We start from the raw sequence: 24,842 nt of genomic DNA on the forward strand, positions 1-24,842 counted from the left end.
TACTCCAGTCCCCCTTATTTTTTTGATTTGTGGAGAGTTATGCAAGACAGACACAACTTTTACTCCCCACATCAGACTGCCATTTAGACATTACTTTCTTCTACAACCCTGATAGCATGGGAAGCAGTATCAGCAGGTGAACAGAACTTCTCCCTTCCATTTCCCTGGTTTCCACTATAAAGAAGACGGTAGTGTCGGCCTCCCCTCCAAGATCCTGCTTCTATGGCTACCTAGAGCACTTGCCATTTGTTTGATTTCCTGGAATCACCAACAAAGTAGCACCTATGGTAGATGGCACTATTGGTGCGTGCCAGTAACTTTTGTTTATCAAAGGTTTATCAAATGAACATTTGCAATACTATTAAAATATAGTAAATGGACTTAAAAACAAACTGTACTTTCAGTTACTATCCTATTAAAGCAGTACAAATCATTTCTCAGCAGCATAGCTCCCCTTGTTCTCAGCTTGTATTAGTGATTTGGCAGCTCAGCTCTCCTCTCCTGGTAGTGACGCAGAAGCTTAGCTTGGCAGCCCTGACTCGCTCTCCTTTCCACTGTACAAGTAGGCTATGGAGGGCAGGCTCACCAGGTGATATTTTATATTACTAACTAAAATTTACTATTACTCCTAAAACTGTTCACTTCTTTCATTAGAGTGTTTCCACTCTTCTTGGGGCTGCTTACTGCAGATATGCCAGTTTTGGGTACATTGACCTTTTCATTTCTTTTTTTTTTTTTTTTTTGTCTTTTGTGTCTCAAACTTTAGTTGTCGTAGATGAAGCCATCTCTGCAGGCGAAGGCTATGAGACTGACCACCAGGACTACTGCGAAGTCTGCCAGCAGGGGGGTGAGATTATTCTGTGTGATACCTGTCCAAGGGCCTATCACCTGGTGTGCCTGGAACCTGAGCTGGAGCGAGCTCCTCAGGGCAAGTGGAGCTGCCCTCATTGTGTAAGTTGTTACTACATCAGTAGATTAGGGAAGGGTAAGCAGTGTTCAAACCAGGCATTTTTTTTAGGCTGGTTTGGAAGATATTGTAGGTGGTTGGCAGCCCCTGTATTGTGACCCAACTTTTTCAGTAACCACCCAAAAATAGCTGTGTGGTTACTGAAAAATGCTGAATGGTGCGCCCAGCTAAAAGGGTCTGGGGAGAACACTGGTAAAAATTGTTGTTAAGAGGGCAATGCTAGCGTCGGTCTTATATGATCATTACAACCTCTCATTAATTCGGAAGTGCCCACAACTACAAATCAAGCAGCTATTGTAATTATAGCCTACTCAACTCCTTGCCCTATTTCATCAATACATTTCCCTACGAGCTGGTGTTATAATACACATTATGCAGTCATTAGGATTGATTTACTAAAGAAGCGCAGGTTGTTTACAAAATTTTCTCTTTTCAAGCAATAGTTCACTTAGCTTAGTAATTGAGAGGAAGTTCTGTTCATTTCAATTGTCCAATCATGTGCAAGGAAAAAAAAATATTTTGTTTATATTTCCTTTTACATGGTTGGATAATCTTTGCAAATTGAACTATCACTACAATCACCAAGATAAGTTAATGATTCCTTACAAGATGATAATTCCCCTTTTTAAAAGAAAGCTTAAATTCCTTTAGTAAATCACCACTGTTGTCCGCTGTTGTCAACATCATGAAAGCAGGTCCAGAGCAAAAATATGCAGCAAAGAGGAAAGGCGTGTTATTATTACACAGTATTTATATAGCGCCGACATATTACGCAGAGCTGTACAAAGTCCACAGTCAAGAATCTAGCTGTCCTTCAAAGGAACTCACAATCTAATGTCCCCACCATAGTCATATGTCTTCATTAATAATAATAATAATAATAATAATATAATAATAATAATAATAATAATAATAATAAACAGGATTAATAATAATAATAATAATAAACAGGATTTATATAGCGCCAACTAATTACGCAGCGCTGTACATTAAATGGGGATTGCAAATGACAGACTAATACAGACAGTGATACAGGAGGAGAGAACCCTGCCCCGAAGAGCTTACTATCTAGTAGGTTTATTACAGTCTAAAGTCAATTTTGGGGGAAGCCAAATAACCTAACTGCATGTTTTTGGAATGTGGGGGAAAACCAGAATACCTGGAGGAAACCTACACAAACACAGGGAGAACCTGAAAACTCCATGCAGATAGTGCCCTGGCCGAGATTTGAACCTGGGACCCAGTCAGAGTGCCACTGAGCCACCATGCTGCCATCATGCTGCCCCCACGTTCATGTTAAGCAGTTTTACTGTGCAGTTCTGCTTGAAAAAAAAATTATATTGAAAGGAAAGTTTCAGTTTTTTATAGCAGCATTACTGCACATTTTTTCAGATTATAAATGTAGTACTTGGGGCAGATTGCTGGCCCTGCCACCTCTATAGACTTTAACCTGGAATTGCTTGTCGGTGCCTTTAAGAGTTTGCAGGTTTTAATTTAGGAATAAGTGAAAAGAAAAACCATAAATACCAGTTTACGTAGGCTTTTGCAGCTTCTTGCAAATTCCTGCATAAGCATTCGCAAATGGCTGAAAATACTGAGCAGTTACTGCCTGTTACTGTTCCCAGGAAAGGAAGGGGTAAATGCTACTGTTTTAACCAGCAAATGTGCCTGATGTGTCTGAACGAAGAGCTTTTTTTAATTACACATTTATAGCACGATTCAAGTTTAACTGCTGGCTTATTTTTGACTTTTGGTCATCAGGAAAAGGAGGGGATCCAGTGGGAGGCCAAAGATCTGGAAGAAGAGGAGATGGAAGAACGTCGGCGAGAAAGGCGAGAAGAGGAAGATGACCACATGGAGTTCTGTCGTGTGTGTAAAGATGGCGGAGAACTGTTATGCTGTGATGCCTGTGTGTCCTCCTATCACATCCATTGCCTGAACCCCCCTCTGCCTGATATCCCTCATGGAGAGTGGCTCTGCCCTCGCTGTACGGTGAGATATGAAGATCCTGCAGAAAGAACTAAAAGATTAAAACTGAACACATGGTAGAGAAAAAATATCAAATATATATCTGTGATAGTTAGAGGTGTCTTCTAGTCCAAATCGTGAACCATCAGCCTAGAGTGACAACACTGCTCCCTTTTACACACAGTACAGGGAGGTATTCAGATAAAAAGAAAAGGAAAACTAATCCATCCACCACATCTGCAACATATCACATTTTTGATTTAGAAATTTTGTATCTTGTTCAGAAGCCTTTAAATTTTTAATGTATGTGCAGGGATTACGTGCATGTCATGTCCATGTCTCTCTATATGACTACAGTGCCCACAGCTGAAAGGACGGGTCCAGAAAATACTACACTGGCAATGGGGTGTTCCCCCAGAAGGGATTCAGCCTCCCCAAATACTCAATTCTGCTCCAGACCAGGAACCGCCCCGAATCCTGCAAGGCAGATCCGAAAGAGAGTTCTTTGTGAAATGGGCCGGCATGTCTTATTGGCACTGTAGCTGGATCACTGAACTGCAGGTGTGTATAGTACATGGTTCAAAAGGCTTCATGCAGGGTTGGGAAGGTGGAATTCAGGAACCAGACAGTCTACCCCAAATCTTGCATTGGAAGGTCAAAACAGAGTCTCTTGTGATTTCAGCAGGCATGTCAATTGGCACTGCTGGGTCACTGAATTGCAGGCGTGTAGGGTAACATAGGTCTAAACCAGTGATTCTCTTTGGGAAAGGCTGGTCTAAACTTTACAAGCTGAGGTGAAGTTTTACCTGAAGTTTTAATTTTATAGAACACCTTACATTGAAATGCAAGATGCCTTTCTTTTATAGCATCTCTTTCACTAAGGTGATGTCACTGAGCCTTCTTCTAGTATCCTGGAAAGCTCATGAGCCTAAATATTAAAAAAAAATGTCTCAAGGTATGGACCTTGCAAGAGTGACCTAACTTGAGATTTCAGTAACTCAATATTTCCAGGATTCAAAGAGTAAAAGCTCATTTGCTACACCTTCATCTACAGGAAGTTTTTTTTAAACCAGGATGGGTAACTTATTATTTTTTTAATGTCTTTTTTTCCACTTAGGGATAAGGGGGTGCAGTTGTTCAAAAGAAGCAAACCATACATTTTTGTCAAGTTTGCCATAAGATGTACAGAGCTCAGCAGGCAGTTTATGAAGGATTTAAACACAATCAACTCAATCATAGCAATTATTAATTTACATTTCTTCCAGCTGGAGATCTTCCACGTAGTTATGTACCGCAACTTCCAGCGAAAGAATGACATGGACGAGCCTCCACCTTTTGACTATGGCTCAGGAGAGGACGAGGGCAAAAGCGAAAAGAGCAAAGACCCTGAATACTCCCACATGGAGGAGCGTTTCTACCGCTATGGTATTAAACCTGAGTGGATGGCCCTACAAAGAATTATCAATCACAGGTGAGAGGTTAGGAAGCTGCAAATGAAGGCAGGGAGGGGGTTCAGTCTGGCTTTACCCATCTCTAAGATCTAAGAGATCCCTGACCAATCGTATGTTCTCCTTCCAATAGCAAACACTCGTTAGGTAAGCAGTACACTAAATCTAGACGAAACCTGTAGATATCTGTTAAACTACTAAATCCCTTCCATAGCCCATAGATATTTTGTTGCAGGAGGATATAGAAATGGTTTATTACCTGACCAAAATGTGCAACTAAAAAAGTAGATTGTAAGGGTTTACTTATACTTTTTAGTGTCCTTCATCCCTCCCACATAAATAAAGAGGAGCATATTTGTGATGAAAAGAAGCCCCTCGTGTCTGGCTTAGTTTGCAGTCCTTGGATTAATACATTTATAAGAAATAGGATGTCAGCATGATGCAATATGGGAACAAGGGAAGCCAATGGAGGCAGTGTAATAAATTTGTATTATAATATAATATAGGATTTGCTGCTAGCAGACAGATCATCCATACACGTCACAATAATATTGGTGGTGTCTGTATTCATAGTGTTGACAAGAGAGGGAATTATCGCTATCTGGTTAAATGGCGGGATCTGTCCTATGACCAATCTACATGGGAAGAGGATTCCATGAAACTGCCTGACTATGACTACCACAAGCAGATCTACTGGCGGCACAGGTACCAGTTGTTTGTCACTGTGATATTTTCAATACAGGGGTATTATAAGAAAGATACAGAGCAGTGTTCTCCCTGGCCCCTTTTAGCTGGATGCACCGCCCAGTCATTTTTAGTACCCACCCGGCTGTTTTTGGGTGGCTACTGAAAAGTTGGATCACAATACAGGGGTTGCCAACTATTTACAGCTTCTTCCCACCCAGCCTGAGAAAATTTCTGGGCAGAATACTGCAGATGATCCAGCCATGTTGCTTTGTTCTTTAATATGACACGTCATGGGGACTGTGTATTGATGGTTTGTATGGAGTGATAATTTTTATTATTATTATTATTAATAAAAAGGATTTATATAGCGCCAACATATTAAGCAGCACTGTACAATAAATAGGGGTTTCAAGTGACAGACAGTGACACAGGAGGAGGAGAGGACCCTGTCCTGAGAAGCTTAGAATCTAGGAGGTGGTGGAAGTATCACACGATAAGGGGGGGGGTATGGAATGGTGGGAAGTAGTAACAGTGTTAAAAGACAGAAGAAGATGGGTAGGCAAGTTTGAAAAGATGAGTTTTGAGTGCTCTTTTAAATAAGCAGAAAGTAGGAGCAAGCTGAATAGGACGAGGAAGATCATTCCACAGAGTCGGGCAGCTCTAGAAAAGTCTTGGAGCTGTGCATGTGATTAGGTTATGGGTGAGAAAGTCATTAGTAGGTCATTGGAGGAGAGAAGAGAGCGGCTAGGGGGTATAAGTGGGACAAGAGTTTTGGAGGAATTTCAAGACAAAGCACAGGATCTTGAATTTGTTTCTAATAAGAAATGGAAATCAATGAAGAGAACTACAAAGAGAAGCAGCAGAAAAGGAGTGGTGGGAAGGATGGATAAGTTGTGTCTGTGTTTGTTACGAAGTGTTGACAAGATGGGGAATTTTCACTATCTGGTGAAGTGTAAAGCTCTGTCCTATGATAATATGATATTAACAGGTGATGAGAGTGGATCAGTACTACAGGTACTGATTGTGGTACCGAGCGGTGCTAGCTAGGCTCTATGCGCAGCACCAAATGCGACTTTCCTATGTTGGCAGTGCTCTTTCTAATTTTCCTATTCGTCTAGTCACACCAGAATGCAGTACATACTGAACTTGGGGTCCTGGATTCTTCCAGGTATTACTATAAAGAAGTTGTAGTGGCATCATCACAATTTCACACGTAGCCCGGGCAGAGATCAGAGCTATAAGAAGGGCCCAGCCAGTCCCCCCACTACAGCTACCTATTTGGGAGGGGGAAGATAAAAAAAGACCACTCACCCTGTACAAGAAGATCAGGGGCCAGCAGTGATCAATCTTTAGTATAGGAAGCTCCCGCATGAAGAAAATGCAATTCTGTACAGAATATTATTACACAGTATTTATATAGTGCTGAAAGGACCTCACAATCTAATGTCCCTACCATAGTCATATGTCTTTTAATACAGTCTAAAGGGGGAAGCCAATTAACCTAACTGCATGTTTTTGGAATGTGAGAGGGAACCCACGCAAACCTGCAAACTTCATGCAGATAGTGTACTGGCCAAGATTTGAGCCTGGGACCTAGCGCTGCAAAGGCCAGAGTTCTGACCTCTGTGCCACCATGCTGCCTCTTGATCTGACAGTTCTGAAATAAATACATGAAGCCTAAGTTCAGAATACCCATGCTGCTTGTATTTGGACAATATATATATATATATATATATATATATATATATATATATATATATATATAACATCAATACTGTTTGATACAATTGTTTCTCAGTTATATATATATATATAAAAAAGTGCTTATCTTGATCCTGAAATATCCATTCACCTGTCTTTCAGAGAACGGATCATGGGAGAGAGTGACCTTTGCCCATCTCAGTTTAGGAGGAATCTGAAGGAGTCCTACATGGATGTTTTGCCCAGCTCCCCCACCAGCGATGTAAGTAAATATTAAGGGTGCCATTTTTTAAAGCATCTTTATGCTATTACTATATTCATGTACTAGGAATGTTTTATATGTTTTACACATGAAGAGCGGCATGGTTTTGAAATGGGATAACCAACAAGTTTATATAAGTATATTGGTCAGGTGTTCACAAACTCCAATTAATGAAGTAATGTAGAGGTAAGAAGAGAGAAGGATGAAATGCAACAGGAATGCGACCTCCTGGAATGCTTCAGAAATAATCGTTATGTACAATTTACCTTTGCTTTTGTTTAAAACAAATAGTTTATTTCTCTCTTTATTTCTCTTAAAACAAGGAAAAATAATTTTTATACGTTTACAAAGATCAAAATGTATGAAAGCAAGGAGTGAAAAGGCATACCACTTCACACATGGTCTATAATAAATGTGCATTAATTACTTCAAGAACACATTTCGCAGCAAATGTGCGAGTCAAAAAAAGAGAACCATCATTGTATAGCAACATAGAACCTGGGTCCCATACCTTTGGAACTCATTGGGACTTCATTTCATCTTCCTTAAAGCTTGCTTCTGTTAGTTTTTTTACACAGAAGAATATGCAGACCACCCCCATCTCCCTGTTAGGGTCAGGCACTACTTTTACTCCACCTTTTGGATACAGAATGTGCAATCAATGGACATGTAATCATTGATTTGTGATAATCCTTTGGCCATTTCCTTGTTGCATTGTTTACATCTAATAAAAAAGACATTTGCTGCCGAACGCGTAATTTATGCACATTTATTATATCTGATGTTTGAAGTTGTCTGTATGGAATCCTTACTCTGGGGTATTTTAATCTTTGTAAATTTCTTTTCTCGGAGAAAATAATTTGTTGTAAAGAAATTACATAATAAATGACACTGGGTGTTGGTGGTCAGTGGAAAAAGCCTACACTTGCTTCTGATCTGTTCCATGTTAGTTTGATGACAAAGTCCTAATGTGCAACAAGTGAAATGTCTCTATTGACATATATCTCTATTATACAGCCCACGGTGAAATACGAAACTCAGCCGCCGTTTGTGACCGCCACAGGAGGTACCCTGCACATGTACCAGCTGGAGGGGCTGAACTGGCTGCGCTTCTCCTGGGCCCAGGGCACAGATACCATCCTGGCAGATGAGATGGGTCTAGGGAAGACCATACAAACCATTGTGTTTCTGTATTCGCTGTATAAGGAGGTGAGAAAACAGCAGGGTAGGGATGGAGGCTTGCAAGTATGGATGGATGAAAATGATACACATTCGGGGGTTTGTGGTTAGGAGTGCCTTGTACAAACGCTCATACATCTTCATGTTTTATTTGAAAATGTTTATTGGCCATTGTGACTTTCACAGCTAATGCATTTCACCTTTCTTCAGGGATAAATGTATGATTTCCCAATGGAGTGTGTGAATCTTGAGGGATTCATAAATAGAAATGAACTGACCTGAGCCATACACATTAGTATTTATTATTATATTGTCCAACCATAACTCTTACATGTTGCACTTGCCTGAGTTGTATTGAGCAGATGTCAGAGATTGCTGAAATCATTGTGTGTTTCAATGTGTATTTTCTGTTCCCTCAGGGTCATACGAGAGGACCTTTCCTTGTTAGCGCTCCATTGTCAACTATCATCAACTGGGAACGTGAGTTCCAGATGTGGGCACCGGATTTCTACGTAGTAACCTATACAGGGGACAAGGACAGCAGATCTGTCATTCGGGAAAATGAATTTACTTACCAAGACAATGTCATGAAGGGAGGAAAGAAAGCCTTTAAGATGAAGGTAAGATGTTGGGGATATCAGCTTGAAGTTAAGATTGTTCTTGCCTTTTTGTTTGATGCTATATTTCCATTTAACTTTCTAGGCTCAGGCTCAAGTCAAGTTCCATGTGCTGCTTACGTCCTATGAGCTGGTGACAATTGACCAGGCTGCTCTGGGATCCATTCATTGGGCCTGCTTGGTGGTGGATGAAGCTCATCGTCTCAAGAACAACCAGTCAAAGGTGTGTCCGGAAGCGATCAACAGTAAGGGCAACCTCCATGCACCTTGTGCTTTTTGTAAAGCAGATCTACAGGAGACTCATCAAGACTCATGGCAATAGTTCCACATAGGCTCTCCTTTCATACTTCTGGTGCAGTATGGAAAAATTAAGTAATCGTGATTGGTTGCAATGGCTGACAGCAGGAATTCTTCCTTATTCCCTGCCCTTTTTAAGGCCCAATGTCCTCCAGTTTTTCTGTAGAACATCTCCCTTTTTTTAATGTCTTCTCACATATCTCTAGTTGTACAGGTAAGTCACCTGTTTGTTCTGTGTTGCAGTTTTTCCGGGTTCTGAATGGCTACAGGATTGACTACAAGCTGCTCCTCACAGGGACCCCTCTGCAGAACAACCTGGAAGAATTGTTCCATCTTCTCAACTTCTTGACCCCAGAAAGGTTCAAGTATGTATATGACACCGTAGGTCTTGTCTTTTGACAAAACTAGATAAGCAATTCCTGGCCTTTAGTCCTATAGCTCTACATTGTGAGGCTATCCAAGGCATTGCTGCCCCTGTCTGCTATTCTCAGGAGGTGATATTGGGTGATATCACCGCTGTGCTGCTCATTGTTGTCCTTGCGGGAGAGGAAGCTGTACCTTGGACCCTGCATTGGAAGCATCTTCCTGCTTCAGATTAACTCAGTATGGAAATTTTTGCTTTTTTTACCCCTCATTTCTTTCTTCTTCCGTATAATTACTCCACAAATCATCAGATGACCAGTTATCAGGATGGCAGCTTTGACATGAGCAAGTATAGCCTTGCTTCTTCTACATAGATAGTGCAGAGAAGGGCATGGTAAATCAGTAATGGAGAAAATATCACCTGCAGGATGACCACAGGCAATACTTGTCACTGATCTTTTGTCTTTTTGAGTAAAACTTTTACATTTCAGGTTTTCTTTAGATATCAGTTTGGAGTCTGCAAAAAAAAAAAAATGTTCTCCTATGGCTTGAAGAAAGCCTAACGTGTCCTAATATAGTCAATCCGGAATGGCCTGCTATTTTGTTCACAAGTATAGAACGCTACTGTACTGCCACATGCAGATGGGTAAAACAAGAGCTTGGTGTGCCCATAGCGGATCCAACAGTCCTTTAGACAAAAGTAGAGATGGCGCAGTACATATGCAGAACCTCAAACACATGACGATATCATACTTTCTCTTCTAGTTTTATATTGCTGCTCCACGGCTCCTCCACTCCATGATTCCTTTTGTTTGTTTTTTAGTAACCTAGAGGGTTTTTTGGAAGAATTTGCCGACATCTCCAAAGAGGATCAGATCAAGAAACTTCATGATCTCCTGGGCCCCCACCTCCTGCGCCGACTTAAAGCTGACGTGTTCAAAAATATGCCGGCCAAAACAGAACTTATTGTCCGCGTGGAGCTGAGTCCCATGCAGAAGTAAGAAGGAGATGATGGAGGGAGGGTAAAGATGGGTGGAAAGTTTAGGTATAAATCTTTGAAAGATGAGTTGCCTTGTGTTTTTTACTGGCATTTTACATTCTTTCTTTTTCATAAAACTAGTTACCAATAACCAATCAGCTCCAATATTAATCAATATTTGCTATAAATAAACAGCTGTTGGGTTCATCTTTAGAAAGAATAATTCTTTTGTATTTGAAAAAAGTATTTTATTATGTTTGCAGAAAATATTACAAGTTTATACTCACTCGTAATTTTGAGGCGCTCAACTCCAGAGGTGGTGGGAACCAGGTGTCTCTACTCAACATTATGATGGATCTAAAGAAGTGCTGCAATCATCCTTATCTTTTCCCAGCGGCTTCCATGGTGAGTTTTAATGTTTTAACTCCNCGACTTAAAGCTGACGTGTTCAAAAATATGCCGGCCAAAACAGAACTTATTGTCCGCGTGGAGCTGAGTCCCATGCAGAAGTAAGAAGGAGATGATGGAGGGAGGGTAAAGATGGGTGGAAAGTTTAGGTATAAATCTTTGAAAGATGAGTTGCCTTGTGTTTTTTACTGGCATTTTACATTCTTTCTTTTTCATAAAACTAGTTACCAATAACCAATCAGCTCCAATATTAATCAATATTTGCTATAAATAAACAGCTGTTGGGTTCATCTTTAGAAAGAATAATTCTTTTGTATTTGAAAAAAGTATTTTATTATGTTTGCAGAAAATATTACAAGTTTATACTCACTCGTAATTTTGAGGCGCTCAACTCCAGAGGTGGTGGGAACCAGGTGTCTCTACTCAACATTATGATGGATCTAAAGAAGTGCTGCAATCATCCTTATCTTTTCCCAGCGGCTTCCATGGTGAGTTTTAATGTTTTAACTCCGCTTCCCCTTTTCCTGTTTAGACCCTTTTAGACCTTTATAGAAAAACACACAGACAGAGAAGAGCTATGAGTCTGTCCTCCTCCTGCAGGGTGATACCGACAGAAGGGAGCTATGAGTCTGTCCTCCTGCAGGTTGACGCAGACTGAAGGGAGCTATGAGTCTGTCCTCCTCCTGCAGGGTGACACAGACAGAAGGGGGCGCTATGAGTCTGTCCTCCTCCTGCAGGGTGACACAGACAGAAGGGGGCGCTATGAATCTCTTTCTCCTGCAGGGTGACAATGATAAAAGCGAGCTATGAGTATGTAGCCTTCCTATACAGTGAGGCAGACAGAAGGGACCTCTACAATTCTTTGCCAGGGAGGTTTTCCATTGGCAATCACTAACTTATACTCTCGGTGTTTCAGGAATCTCCTAAGCTCCCAAGTGGTGCATATGAGGGAGGATCTCTTATCAAATCCTCTGGGAAATTACTCCTCTTACAGAAGATGCTGAGGAAGCTGAATGAACAGGGACACAGAGTCCTTATCTTCTCCCAGGTGGGTGCTGAGTATCTTCACCATTTTATTTATTAATAAATGTACCGCATATCTGCTTTATTATTTTCCATACCTGATGCACATCATGGAATAAAATTTGAATTTTCCCTTTGTGTTATATGAGTTCCCTGTTGCCTTTCACACTCTTCTGATTCTCCTTTCTCTTCCAGATGACAAAGATGTTGGACTTATTAGAGGACTTTTTAGATTACGAGGGGTACAAATATGAACGGATTGATGGTGGTATTACAGGATCCTTGCGGCAGGAGGCTATTGATAGGTTTAATGGTGAGTATATATCCATCAAACCTGGCTGAGGAGCAAGGAAAAGGAAATACTTATAATTTAGTCTTTGTATATTTTATTTAATGTGCATGTGTTTATGTGTTTTATTTTTTAGCTCCTGGTGCTCAGCAGTTCTGTTTCCTGCTTTCCACCCGTGCAGGGGGGCTGGGAATAAATTTAGCTACAGCAGACACCGTCATCATCTATGATTCCGATTGGAACCCCCACAATGACATTCAGGTAGTAAAATTGCTCTTGCTGCCTATTCTGTCGCCTTCACATATAGTGTATAAACACATTGATATGAAATCCAATTCAAAGAGATTATTTGGCCTGAAATTATATTAGGATTGTTTTTGTATTCACCTGACTCTGTGGCCCTGATTTTATAAAGTTCTCCAAGGCTGGAGAAAATACACTTTCATCAGTGAAGCTGGGTAATCGAGCAAACCTGGAATGTTAGAAAATGTTTTTTATCCTGGACCAGATCCATTCCAGGTTTGCTGGATCACTCACCTTCACTAATGAAAGTGTATTCTCTCCAGCCTTGAAGAACTTTAATAAATCAGGGCCTTTGAAGGAAAGCTATAAAAGAAAAAAAGTCTAACTTTTAAAGATGTGAATGTCACTGACATGGAAGTTACTACTGGATAGATCTATTAGAAAAGTCCCTGCCTGGGACAATCCCTTGAAGAACCTCTGCCAGGGACCTTCTTGGAACCCATGCCTGGCACCTCTTTGGATCCCCTGCCTGGCACCTCTTTGGATCCCCTGCCTGGCACCTCCTTGGATCCCTTGCCTGGCACCTCCTTGGATCCCCTGCCTGGCACCTCCTTGGAAGCCCTACCTGGGACCTCCATGGAAATGCCGCCTGGAACTTCCATGGAACCGCTGTCTGCGACCTCCATGGAACCACTGCCAGGCACCTCCTTGAATCCCCCGCCTGGAACCTCCTTGAAAGCTCTGCCTGGGACCTCCTTGGAACCCCTACCTGGGACTTCCCTGGAACCGCTGCCTGGGACCTCCATGGAACCACTGCCAGACACTTTCTTGAATACCCTTCCCGGGACCTTCTTGGAACCCCTGCCTGGGACCTCCTTGAAAGCCCTACCTGGGACCTCAATGCAACCGCTGCCTGGGACCTCCATGGAACCGCTTCTGGGGATTTCCTTAGAACCCCTGCCAGAGATTTCTATAGAGCCCCTGCCGAGGATCTCCTTGGAACCCCTGCCTGGGACCTCCTTGGAACCCCTGCCGGGGACCTTCTTAAGGCCCTGCCTGGTACCTCCATGGAAACCCTACCGGGGACTTCCTTAGAACCAATGCCAACTTGGAACCTCTGCCTGGGACCTCCTTGGAAGCCTTACCTTGGACCTCCTTGAAGCCTTACCTGGGGCCTCAGAACCGCTGCCTGGGACCTCCATGGAACCGCTGCCTGGGACCTCCATGGAACCGCTGCCTGGGACCTCCATGGAACCGCTGCCTGGGACTTCCATGGAACCGCTGCCTGGGACTTCCATGGAACCGCTGCCTGGGACCTCCTTTGAACTGCTACCTGGGACCTCCTTTAAACCCTTGCCCCGGACCTCCATTGAACTGCTGCCTGGGACCTCCATGAACCCCTGCCTGGGACCTCCATGAACCCCTGCCTGGGACCTCCATGGAACCGCTGCCTGGGACCTCCATGGAACCGCTGCCTGGGACCTCCATGGAACCGCTGGTGCAGGGGGGCTGGGAATAAATTTAGCTACAGCAGACACCGTCATCATCTATGATTCCGATTGGAACCCCCACAATGACATTCAGGTAGTAAAAATGCTCTTGCTGCCTATTTTGTCGCCTTCACATATAGTGTATAAACACATTGATATGAAATCCAATTCAAAGAGATTATTTGGCCTCAAATTATATTAGGATTGTTTTTGGATTCACCTGACTCTGTGACCCTGATTTTATAAAGTTCTCCAAAGCTGGAGAAAATACACTTTCATTAGTGAAGCTGGGTAATCGAGCAAACCTGGAATGGATTTCCTAAAAGTCATTAGCTTTTTGTTAGAATGTGTTAAATCCTGGACCAGATCCATTCCAGGTTTGCTGGATCACCCAGCTTAACTAATGAAAGCGTATTCTCTCCAGCCTTGAAGAACTTTAATAAATCAGGGCCTTTGAAGCAAAGCTATAAAAGTAAAAAAATTCTAACATTAAAGGATCTGAATGTCACTGTCACTGTCATGGAAGTTACTACTTTAGAGATGTATTAGAAAGGAGTCCTGCCTGGGACCACCCTGGAAGCCCTGCCTGTGACAATCCTTGGAACTGCTGTCTGGGACCTTCTTGGAACCTCTGCCCGGGAACTCCTTGGAACCTCTGCCTGGGACATCCTTGGAAGCCCTACCAGGGACTTCCATGGAACCGCTGCCTGGGACCTCCATGGAACTTCTGTCAGGGACCTCCTTGGAAGCCCTACCTGGGACCTCCATGGAACCACTTCTGGGGATTTCCTTGGAACCCCTGCCGGAGATCTCCTTGGAACCCCTGCCAGGGACCTTCTTGACAGCCTTGCCTGGGACCTACTTTGAACCTCTCTGCCTTGGACCTCTTTGCAAGCCTTACCTGGGAGCTTGGCACTGCTGCCTGGGACTTCCATGAAACTGCTGCTCGGGACCTCCATGGTACCGCTGCCTGGGACCTCCATGGTACCGCTGCCTGGGACCTCCATGGTACCGCTGCCTGGGACCTCCATGGAACCGCTGCCTGGGACCTCCATGGAACCGCTGCCTGGGACCTCCATGGAACCGCTGCCTGGGACCTTCATGGAACCGCTGCCTGGGACCTTCATGGAACCACTGCCTGGGACCTTCATGAAACCACTGCCTGGGACCTCCTTTGAACCCTTTGCCCAGGACCTCCATTGAACTGCTGCCTTGGACCTCCTTGTGACCCCTGCCTGAGACCTCCATGGACCCCTGCATGGGACCTCCATTGACCCCTGCCTTGGACTTCCATAGAACTGTTGCCTGTGGCCTCCTTGGAACCCCTGCCTGGTACCTCCATGCAATCCCTTGGTTAGAACCATTGCCTGGGATCTGCTTGGAACCATTGCCTGGGACAGGATTCACCCAGATTAGGTTTAGCCATAGAGATCCTGTCTTGTCTCTTGGATTTCTACATTTTGGAGCCTGGATAAGCTGGGCACTTGGATTACTGGTCTGTATTAGGACACTGAGATTCTGTGCTTGTCATCACATACTGATTGTGTGCTCCCATTATTATTCTCTGTGCCCTCATTAGATTTTTATTTCCAGGCCTTCAGCCGAGCTCATCGTATTGGCCAAGCCAACAAAGTGATGATTTACAGATTTGTGACGCGGGCGTCAGTGGAAGAACGGATAACTCAGGTGGCCAAGAGGAAGATGATGCTGACTCACCTGGTGGTGAGGCCGGGTCTAGGCTCCAAGGCTGGCTCCATGTCCAAGCAGGAACTTGACGATATCTTAAAGTTTGGAACAGAGGAGCTTTTTAAGGATGAAATTGAAGGTGAGTGCTGGCCCAGCTAAAAAGAAGGAATCTTATACCAACACAGATTTCCTACATTGCCTTTTTGTTCAGCATAGTGATGGTCCAATAGAAAGGTGTGGGGTTTATCTGCAATTACTGACACTTACCAGAAGTGTTGATTCTTTGCCTGATTGGGACACCTCAGCATTTTCCATGGCAGAAAGTTCTGGAAGGCTGCTGCAGGTTTGCACCTCTAGGTATCTGCAGAGTGTGGAAAAACTCGAAGCAGGTTACCAGTGAGCTGGTTTGGTTACACAGAACCTGGTAATTCATTTGCTGTCCCTTTAAATCTTCAAATGAGCATTTCTCTGATGTGGGTAAAGGAACCTATATCTCGAAAGCCCCTAAAGCAATAAAGGTGGACCCAGAAAACAAAAACTGTTAACGCTACCATTAGACTACTTGGGGGTGCAGACGTAAACAACAGTGGGGCCTTGTGTAGAACTACCCTAGAACCCCAGTGGCATAGAAAGGTATGGGGTCCTTGTGCAGCAGCACACCTTGCACCTCCGTATGTCCACCCTTACCCCCAGCACAACTCAGCTTTCATAGGTACATTGTACAGATTGTTAGTGATACCTAGTGGTATTTCTTGGTACTGCATCATCCAGACCACTTGGTACATTGTACAGTGTGCTGGTGACACCTAGTGGATATACATGGCACTGCAGCCTTGCTTTGCCCCAGGACTATAGTGGAGGGCTTTTTAGCCTTCTTGGTATATATAATCTGATTGAATGTGTTGTTGCTCCACATATTTCTCCACATTAGCAATATCTTTCTCTAATGACAGCTAGAAAGCCTGAACCAGCTGTATCTATGGATTGATAACCCTGCATATTGACAATGGCATTACCAAGCGGTTGTATATGCAAAACCACCCATTTAGGCATTAATAATAACTATGTTTTTGCAGTAAAGTGAAGATGGGTAGGCAAGAGCAGAGCCTACTTGTTTCCTTTCTGCTCCTTTGTGCCCCAGCACGGCTTCCTGCAGGTTCCAATATGAAGCAACAGATATCCATTAATTCTTGAGGAGACTTACAGGGTTATTAGGTGTAACGTGTGTAAACATTTTTTTTGTCCTCATTATAAGAAGCATTGCAATTTATGTGAGTGACAGAAAACTCCAGTCCCAGACTTTTTTTATATTTACCATTTGTAGGCATTGTAAGGAATTACTGACCCATAATTACTAAGATTTTCCAATGTATAATTGATGTTTGATATTATCAAACATGATTTGTATAGCGCCAACATATGACGCAGGGCTGTTCAATAGATTAATAATCTCTCTCATTCTCTCTGCTAGGTGACAATAAAGAGGAGGACAGCAGCGTCATCCATTATGACAGCAGTGCAATCGATAGACTCCTAGACCGCAATCAAGATGTTACGGAGGACACGGAAGTCCAGAATATGAATGAGTATCTCAGCTCCTTCAAGGTGGCCCAGTATGTGGTGCGGGAGGAAGAGAAGGTGAGCGGGACGGCATGCAAAACAGATCTGGGTTTGATTGGTGATAAAAAAAAACAAAAAAAACAGTACAATGTTCTCAATGATTTTAGATCAGTTTTCGTGACTTGTGTATGTCTGACAGGCAACAGCTACACATTTCCATTTTTCTTTGTGACTGTGGTAAATCACCACTCACAGCTATTACAATTTTTGAAGCATTATTGCTTTTCCTTAGGAACCATACATGGGGTGCACCTCTGTCCCTGGCACTGAAGTAGGCACCTAAAAGTAATTTATAGATGTCCCAGTGCTCATTTCTTTGGTGCTTACCCATGGGTGAGTGACCTTTATTAATTCAACAACTTTCATTCTCCTGCCACTGACAAATTTATAATATCAGGCTCAGTCTAAATTATTTCTCTACAGCCCTCATCTAGAATCGCTAACAAAGTTTGCAGCACATACAAACTTTGACAAATGTTTTTCTAACTTGATAACCTCTGTTAAAGAGGAACTAAACTGAAAATAAAAAAGTTACACTTTACCTTTAATCCCGAAGTTCCCTCGATGGCGCTGGACCTTCTTTCGATCTGGTCATGCGTTGTTCCAGAATCCATCTTCGTCCCAGTGCGGAGGAAGCGCCGGGAGCTGCTATCTTCTGTCTTCTTTTCTTCTTGCTACGTCACCCAATCTCGAACTGTGCAGGCACAAGTTTGGGTAACGTAGCCCTCTGTAAAGGGGAAAAGAAAGAGAGACAATCTCAAGCATCTCTTTCCCCTTGAAGGAAAATACCTCGTCTGCGTATGCCCGTGATGGGCATGCACAGACGGAGCAGCCACAACCTCTCGCGATGCGTGATGTAGGTATCCTGGGGGGCTCTGCACCCCCATTCAGTCTTGATCGCTGCGGCATTCAAGACTGAAAGAGGCATTGCTGCACCTTTTTTTTTCTTTAAAAAAATTATTAGACAAAACAGTGTGTTGCATGAAAAAAAAAAAAAGTAAAGTGTAATGTGTAAAGTGAAAATGTTGAGTTTAGATACGCTTTTAGGGGAGTAAAGAGTTTTCAGGGAAGTAAAGAGTTAACAGCTCATACCAGCAAGGCAATTGCATTCCAATTGCCTCATTGCTTTCAGCCTTTGTGTAAGAGTCAGTGCATGCCAACAAGGCAAAGTAAATGTTATTGAAATATGTCTATTTATCTATGAACATAACACAAGGGTGCAGGATGTAATTACATCACCTCTGTTTACTCTTTGTGGATCATCTACTCCATCATTCTTTGTTTATAAAGGGTGCATATCAGCAGTGTGGAATAAATGAGGACACTAAGATATAGGTCAAATAGAAAAGAGTTAAAAGTATGAAAGCCAGTCACATGGTGTGAGGGCTATAAAACACCTAGCACCTCCAAAGCATTACTGCAGCTTGGACCAGCAATGATGCAGAATGGCAAGGAGGATGGGGGCAAATGGCTACAAATCTGCTAGGAGGTGGATCTGAGAACACCTTAGAGAAGACGAGGAGTCTGTGTCTTTTAAATTTTAGGGGCGGGATGGAAAGGGCAGCTGAAGGTGTTGGAGGGAAAGCCACCTGTTCTAAGCATGCTGTAGCAAGGAGGAGCAGGTATGTCCTAGCCAAAGCTTAGCTAGCAGGATAAAGGAGGTGGGAATTCTCAAATGCAATGCCTTTCAGTTGCCAGGGCCAGTCAGACTGCTAGAAGGCAATACATTAAGTGTCTGAGCTATCCAGGAGAGGAATACCTGGCATGTCCAGGGTGAGAAGCTCCATGCAGGCAGCAACATCTCTGAGGTATAGTGCCATCAAATATATGGTCAATTCATTTTACTACAGCAGTATATAGAACTATATATGCAGTGTCCATCGCTATTGCCTGAAGGTACACAAATCATGGTGCTCAAAACAACACCCCTATGCTAGAATCATTCCTCTTTTATACATAATATTTCTTTATTATATATACATGAATTATACTACAGTGGCAATATTTAAATAAGCTTACAGTAGAGATTATTGTATTAATACTTTTAATGGGGATAACATGTGACCATGGGCAATGCCATCTGTGGGCTCTGCCATCTATAGGAGCAATCCACTCTGCTTGTTGGGTAAATCTGGCCCTGTGTTTGTGAATTGGCCTGAGAAGAAAACATTGTGAGTTGTGTTTTTTGGCATTGATCCACACACATAGCCCAGTGCCTCCTGATGACTTTAGTAGTAATCAGAAGGAAAAGTGACCTACAAGGAACTTTTATTTACCCATAAGAGGACTGTAGAGCTAGACAGAGAAAAGGAAAACCAGGTATATTTGCAACCTTGTTTGATTGTGCTTTGTATAATATAGGGAACAAATTGTTTTACTCTTAACACTTTAATGTCTTCCTTTGGTCTTCTAGCTGGAAGAATTAGAACGGGAAGTCATAAAACAAGAAGAGAACGTGGATCCTGATTACTGGGAGAAGCTTCTTAGACACCACTATGAGCAGCAGCAAGAAGATCTGGCTCGGAATTTGGGCAAAGGGAAGAGGGTGCGGAAACAGGTCAACTACAATGACGCAGCCCAGGAGGATCAAGGTGAAACCTCTTAAATGAAATGACTTGTTTGACTGATCATATACCAACTTTATACTGAATTATCTTGGCTCAAAACAACTGAACTGACTGCTGTTGTTGCTTAAAATGGAACTAAACCCTGTTTACTCCCTTGTCCCTGTTCTCCTGGAGGGCGCTACCATCTTCTTTCTTCTCTTGCAGTAGACAATCTTCAGCCATCTTCATTGGCTAGGCTGGGATGATGTAACTCCTGCACAGGTGTGCAGAAGTTCAATAATTCCTGACATGTGCAGAGGAAGCCGGGAATGCCAGGTATCCTGGCAATCAAAGCTGACTTTGTGCATGCAAGCAATCAGGCCATTATTGCGGAAGGGACATCACCTGTCTCTTTCTGCAGTAATGATCCTCCTGAGCATAATCCTCCTGAGCATATGGAACTTTGGTTCTGCAAGGGAGCTGCATGTTTTAAAATCGGATTAGCTATGTGAAAGATTGTCTCTTATCTTTCAGATAATCAGTCTGAGTATTCTGTGGGTTCAGAAGAGGAGGATGAAGATTTTGACGAGAGGGCAGAAGGTGAGCTGCATGACAGCTGAGCTTCATATGTGTTCTGCCGTTTAGGGTTGTTTTGTGATTTTATAATATTTTTTTTTTTTTGCTCTTTATAAATAGGACGCAGGCAGTCCCGTCGCCAGCTGCGCAATGAGAAAGACAAGCCTCTCCCACCTCTCCTAGCTCGAGTTGGAGGAAACATAGAGGTAGGATGATGAGCCAGCACTAGTTCCTTACCAGTAACCTTGATTTTAGAGTTTCTAGGCCTGAATTCTTTCACCTGGTAAAAATAAACTGAATGATGCCCTTGACATTTAGGATGTCCTCCGTATCTTATTGCAGGTTCTGGGCTTTAATACAAGACAGCGAAAAGCTTTCTTAAATGCGGTTATGCGCTGGGGTATGCCACCTCAGGATGCCTTCTCCACACACTGGCTGGTGAGAGATCTCCGCGGCAAGACTGAAAAGGAATTCAAGTAAGTGGTGAATCAATGGACCGCTGCAGTGTTCTTCCCTGGGTCCTTTTAGCTGGGTGCTTCACCCGGCACTTAGTTACCACCTGGCTGTTTTTGTGTGGTTACTGAAAAGTCACAATACAAAAAACAGGGGCTGCCACCTGCCTAGAGCTTCTTCCCACCCAGTTAAACAAAAAAAATTGGAGAGAGAATACTGCAGTGTCTCTGTAAGGCCATGGATGTAATAACTTCCTTTACTGCTAAAGACCATGTCTGTGTACATGTTACATATAAGGAAATGCTGCTTGCTCCCTTTTTTCTGCACACAAAATCACCATTATCCAGTTTCATTTTGCATTGACATCTCATACATCAATTGTTGTTGCTATATGGTGGGCCTTCTCCCCATTCAAAAGGAAACTATTATTGGCCCATGTAAGGAAGTGCAGCATTGCCTCCATTCCTAGCTGCACATATTTACTTTTGCTTCACTCCTTGCTGCTCTGGGTACCAAGCGTTAAAGAGAAATACCCAGAAATTCTGTGTATGGGGTGCATTTTGGTAACTAACCTTTAAATTCGACCATGCTGGTGGTTTTCTAGTCAAGCATGCACAGGTGCTATAGAAAGTTATTTCTCACTCTGCCTCCATTGGCCAAGCAGAGCAGGGAAATGAGAGGAATGTAAGCATGCAGAAGGAGAGGTTGATTGTTACATGGACCTCTATAGGCAACGCACCTAAGATTTATTAAAGAATTCAGGTGTCCAGACAATTATTTTAACTCTATCAGCTTCCTTTGTTACCTAAAGGTCTGCACTGACACGGCTGTTGCAAATTCCGTGTGTTCAAATGCATCTGTGATTTTCCATGTGATGACACCCTTACTCATCTGATGCCCGCCTGGCGATTGGTCCATTTCCTGGGGGCAGCTGATGAGTCTCTGGCTGCCTCCCTCACACAGACTCGCATTGCATTCTGCAGCCAGCCTAATATTGGGAGAAGACTTCAAGTCGTGTCTTTCTACCCTCCACTGGATGCAGTGACCTCACACGGACCAGGCGGGTCAGGATGTTGTGGCATATCTGATGGCAAAAGCAGACATAAATATTTGGGGCAACACCTTAACCCAGATACTAATAAAATAAGTGTATTTAGCTGTGATATCACAAGATGTTAACTGTTCCTGACTATGTCCTCTCTTATGACTAATCTCTTCAACCCCCAAACCCTATGGAACAGGGCAATTCTGACATTTCCAAAAACAGACTATTTATTTAGCAACTTTGTCATTGCATAATATTATACATTGCATTTGTATGTATGCAAAATACATACATACAAAAAAGCAGCGTATAAATGGAAGAAGGAAGAATTGGAAGAAGTAGAATAATAGGAATTTCATAGAAATGATCCTGGAACTAAACGCAACAAGAGCCTCCAGAGCAACATATACAGGGGCAATCATACTTGGTGAGTCTGTCAAAGCTTTATGACTGCAGAAAACCTGTTCCTGTCGGAGATCTGTCTGTTAGGCCTAGGTAAGTGCTGCCAGTTTTGCACTAGACAATCCTATTTATTCTATCGGCTGATTTAACTGATCAGAAAAAGAAGACACACGTATGACCATGAGATAGGAAGGTGGTGAACTGCAGGACACATGGTGGTTCCAGATTGGATTTGCTCAAATGTCCTTTATTAGTAAATAATTTGTGTATTTGTATTGATATTTATTAACATATCCAAAAAAAAACCCAAAATTGGTCATTTGTGTCCGGTTGGCTGGTGAAATAACAAATCTGATCATGTTATCGGGTGTTAAAATTGTCCGGCTGCTTGTTTGATAAGAAGATTAGCAAGGCACAGCTTTCAATATGAGCTCAGGCTATGTACACACGGCAGATTTTTTTTGCCAGATACAAATGGACTCTAAAGCGAGAATTTGAATGTGTACAGAGTTTGCCCAACGTCTTCCATGGATCCGTTCTGATGAATGGATGATAAACCATTCCAATAGAAGTGAAGGGAGGAGAGCACAACCGGGGGAGCTGTTCATCCATTCTCTCCCCTTCCCTCTCCATAAAACAGAATAGCGTTGTGTGTACAGTGGTCTTTTGTTCATCTGTTGCTAGAAACTATCATGAACGACGGTTTCCTGCAACAGTAACTGAGCATGTGTACGCAGCCTTAGTCTCCTGTTCTAGGTCCGATCATAACATTGAGTGGCACACATTGAATACCCAATTGTGTGATCTGCGATTTATCAGTTTTTATACAAAACCGATTGTTTTATATGATTGGATTGTAATGTGTGTTGCAATAGTGATTACAGTGGCTTTATGCAAACAATGGTTCTGCTATTGTCCAGGGCAGGCATAGGTAAACTACGGCCTACAGGCCATTTACTACACATTGGCCTTAATCCAGCGTGCTTTTACATGTTATTTATATCCGTTCATACAAACACTCTCCATCCATCTGATACTGGTCCAGCCCATCTGTGAAATTTTAAAACTGATTGCGGCCCTTGAGCCAAAAAGTTGGCCCACTCCTGGTCTAGGGTCTTCTTTCTGGATCTGTGCAGTCAGATGATTTCACAAAACTGCTCCCTGTTCTTTGTTGTAGCGGCTGTAAATCCAACAAAGTATTAATTTAATATTTGATTCTCCCTTTATATGTGTTGGCTAATATCGCTTTTTTTTTTTTTTTTATTACTTTCTGTAGGGCTTATGTATCTCTTTTCATGAGACATCTATGTGAACCGGGAGCCGACGGTTCAGAGACATTTGCAGACGGCGTTCCTCGCGAAGGATTGTCTCGCCAGCAAGTTCTGACCCGCATTGGTGTGATGTCCTTGGTGAAGAAAAAGGTAACGTTTGCACCTATTATAAAAGCTTTGATATATAAATTCCTGGCCTGTTAAACGTCTGGTGAATTCCCCGGCAAAAAACAAAATTCGTTTTTGCTTAAACCACTTAAGACTTGAAAGGAAAAAAGTCGATTGTTTTTTGAAGGAATATGTTCCCCCCCAATAAACCATGTTGACTGTTGCCAGTAAGTAGAAATGGGCCACTTTTTTTTTTTTTTTTTTTATTTTTTTTTTTTTTACTACTTGTACCTGTGACACTACGCAAACAATTTGGATTGCTGTCACCCCAGGGACAGAGGCACCACAACAAAATTCAATTTGCTGAGGATGTTATTGTGTCAGTGACTTTGTAAATAGTGTTCCCATGTGATGAGACCCTTACTCATCTGATGCCCGCTTGGTCATTATTCGGTCTGTTTCCTGGGGACGGTTAGTAAGCTTCCAACCGCCTCCCTCACACAGACACACATCACACTCTGTGTTTAGCCACAGACATGGGTACGACTCCAGCTGTGTCTGTGCCCATGGCCTAGACACAGGTCATCTAACCTCATCATACAGACCAGCGGGTTAGGATGCTGAGGCATGTCTGATGGGAGTGTTAGATACAAAATGTAGATGAATTCTACTTTCGTTGTATTCTTAATGAATGTGTGTTTTGTACTGTTACTTTAAATTAATGCTATAACTTCTAATAATTCACAGGTTCAGGAATTTGAACATATCAACGGGCAATGGAGCATGCCTGAGCTAATGCCTGACCCCAGTTTAGACTCCAAGCTGTCATCACGAGCGTCCTCGCCCACTGTGAAAACCAGCACCACCACTCCAGAACCGAGTCTCACCAACACCCCCTGTACATCCAAACCTGGTATGTTGGGGTGTTAAAAAAAAAAAAAAAAATCCTCCACCAGCATTGGTTGTCACCATTTCTAGCGCTGCAGGAATTACTGCAAATGTTTTTAACCACTTGGTGAAAAGATTTGCAGCAAATACGAACTCATTCAGTGTAGTGACTGAACTCTAGTATTATGGAATGCTTCCCCACCTATTGGATTGAAAGCTTTTTGGGGTAGGGTCCTCTCCTCCTCCTTTTCCCTTTGATTACTTCATAACTAAATCCAATAAAGTTTGTAATGTAATACAACCTTTTTTGGTCCAACACCAATCAT

At 42.7% G+C, this 24,842-nt stretch overlaps 1 protein-coding gene across 1 annotated transcript in view; it reads left to right on the forward strand.

Annotated features, from left to right (window-relative positions):
* The window catches only part of CHD3 (chromodomain helicase DNA binding protein 3), a 45,154-nt gene that overhangs the window by 13,214 nt on the left and 7,098 nt on the right, over positions 1–24,842 (forward strand). Inside the window, exons 6-28 of the mRNA XM_072398857.1 lie at positions 767–951; positions 2,729–2,959; positions 3,293–3,496; positions 4,201–4,406; positions 4,957–5,088; positions 6,934–7,033; positions 8,051–8,242; positions 8,632–8,832; positions 8,915–9,052; positions 9,370–9,491; positions 10,313–10,486; positions 10,732–10,873; positions 11,793–11,924; positions 12,095–12,212; positions 12,325–12,449; positions 15,515–15,746; positions 17,079–17,245; positions 19,641–19,818; positions 20,308–20,373; positions 20,470–20,555; positions 20,692–20,825; positions 23,526–23,670; positions 24,376–24,541. Coding sequence (XP_072254958.1) covers positions 767–951; positions 2,729–2,959; positions 3,293–3,496; positions 4,201–4,406; positions 4,957–5,088; positions 6,934–7,033; positions 8,051–8,242; positions 8,632–8,832; positions 8,915–9,052; positions 9,370–9,491; positions 10,313–10,486; positions 10,732–10,873; positions 11,793–11,924; positions 12,095–12,212; positions 12,325–12,449; positions 15,515–15,746; positions 17,079–17,245; positions 19,641–19,818; positions 20,308–20,373; positions 20,470–20,555; positions 20,692–20,825; positions 23,526–23,670; positions 24,376–24,541 — 3,576 coding nt within the window. The remainder of the gene's footprint in view (positions 1–766; positions 952–2,728; positions 2,960–3,292; positions 3,497–4,200; positions 4,407–4,956; positions 5,089–6,933; positions 7,034–8,050; positions 8,243–8,631; positions 8,833–8,914; positions 9,053–9,369; positions 9,492–10,312; positions 10,487–10,731; positions 10,874–11,792; positions 11,925–12,094; positions 12,213–12,324; positions 12,450–15,514; positions 15,747–17,078; positions 17,246–19,640; positions 19,819–20,307; positions 20,374–20,469; positions 20,556–20,691; positions 20,826–23,525; positions 23,671–24,375; positions 24,542–24,842) is intronic.

This window comes from Pyxicephalus adspersus, chromosome 2 (assembly GCF_032062135.1).
Source record: "Pyxicephalus adspersus chromosome 2, UCB_Pads_2.0, whole genome shotgun sequence".
Classification (NCBI taxonomy): domain Eukaryota; kingdom Metazoa; phylum Chordata; class Amphibia; order Anura; family Pyxicephalidae; genus Pyxicephalus; species Pyxicephalus adspersus.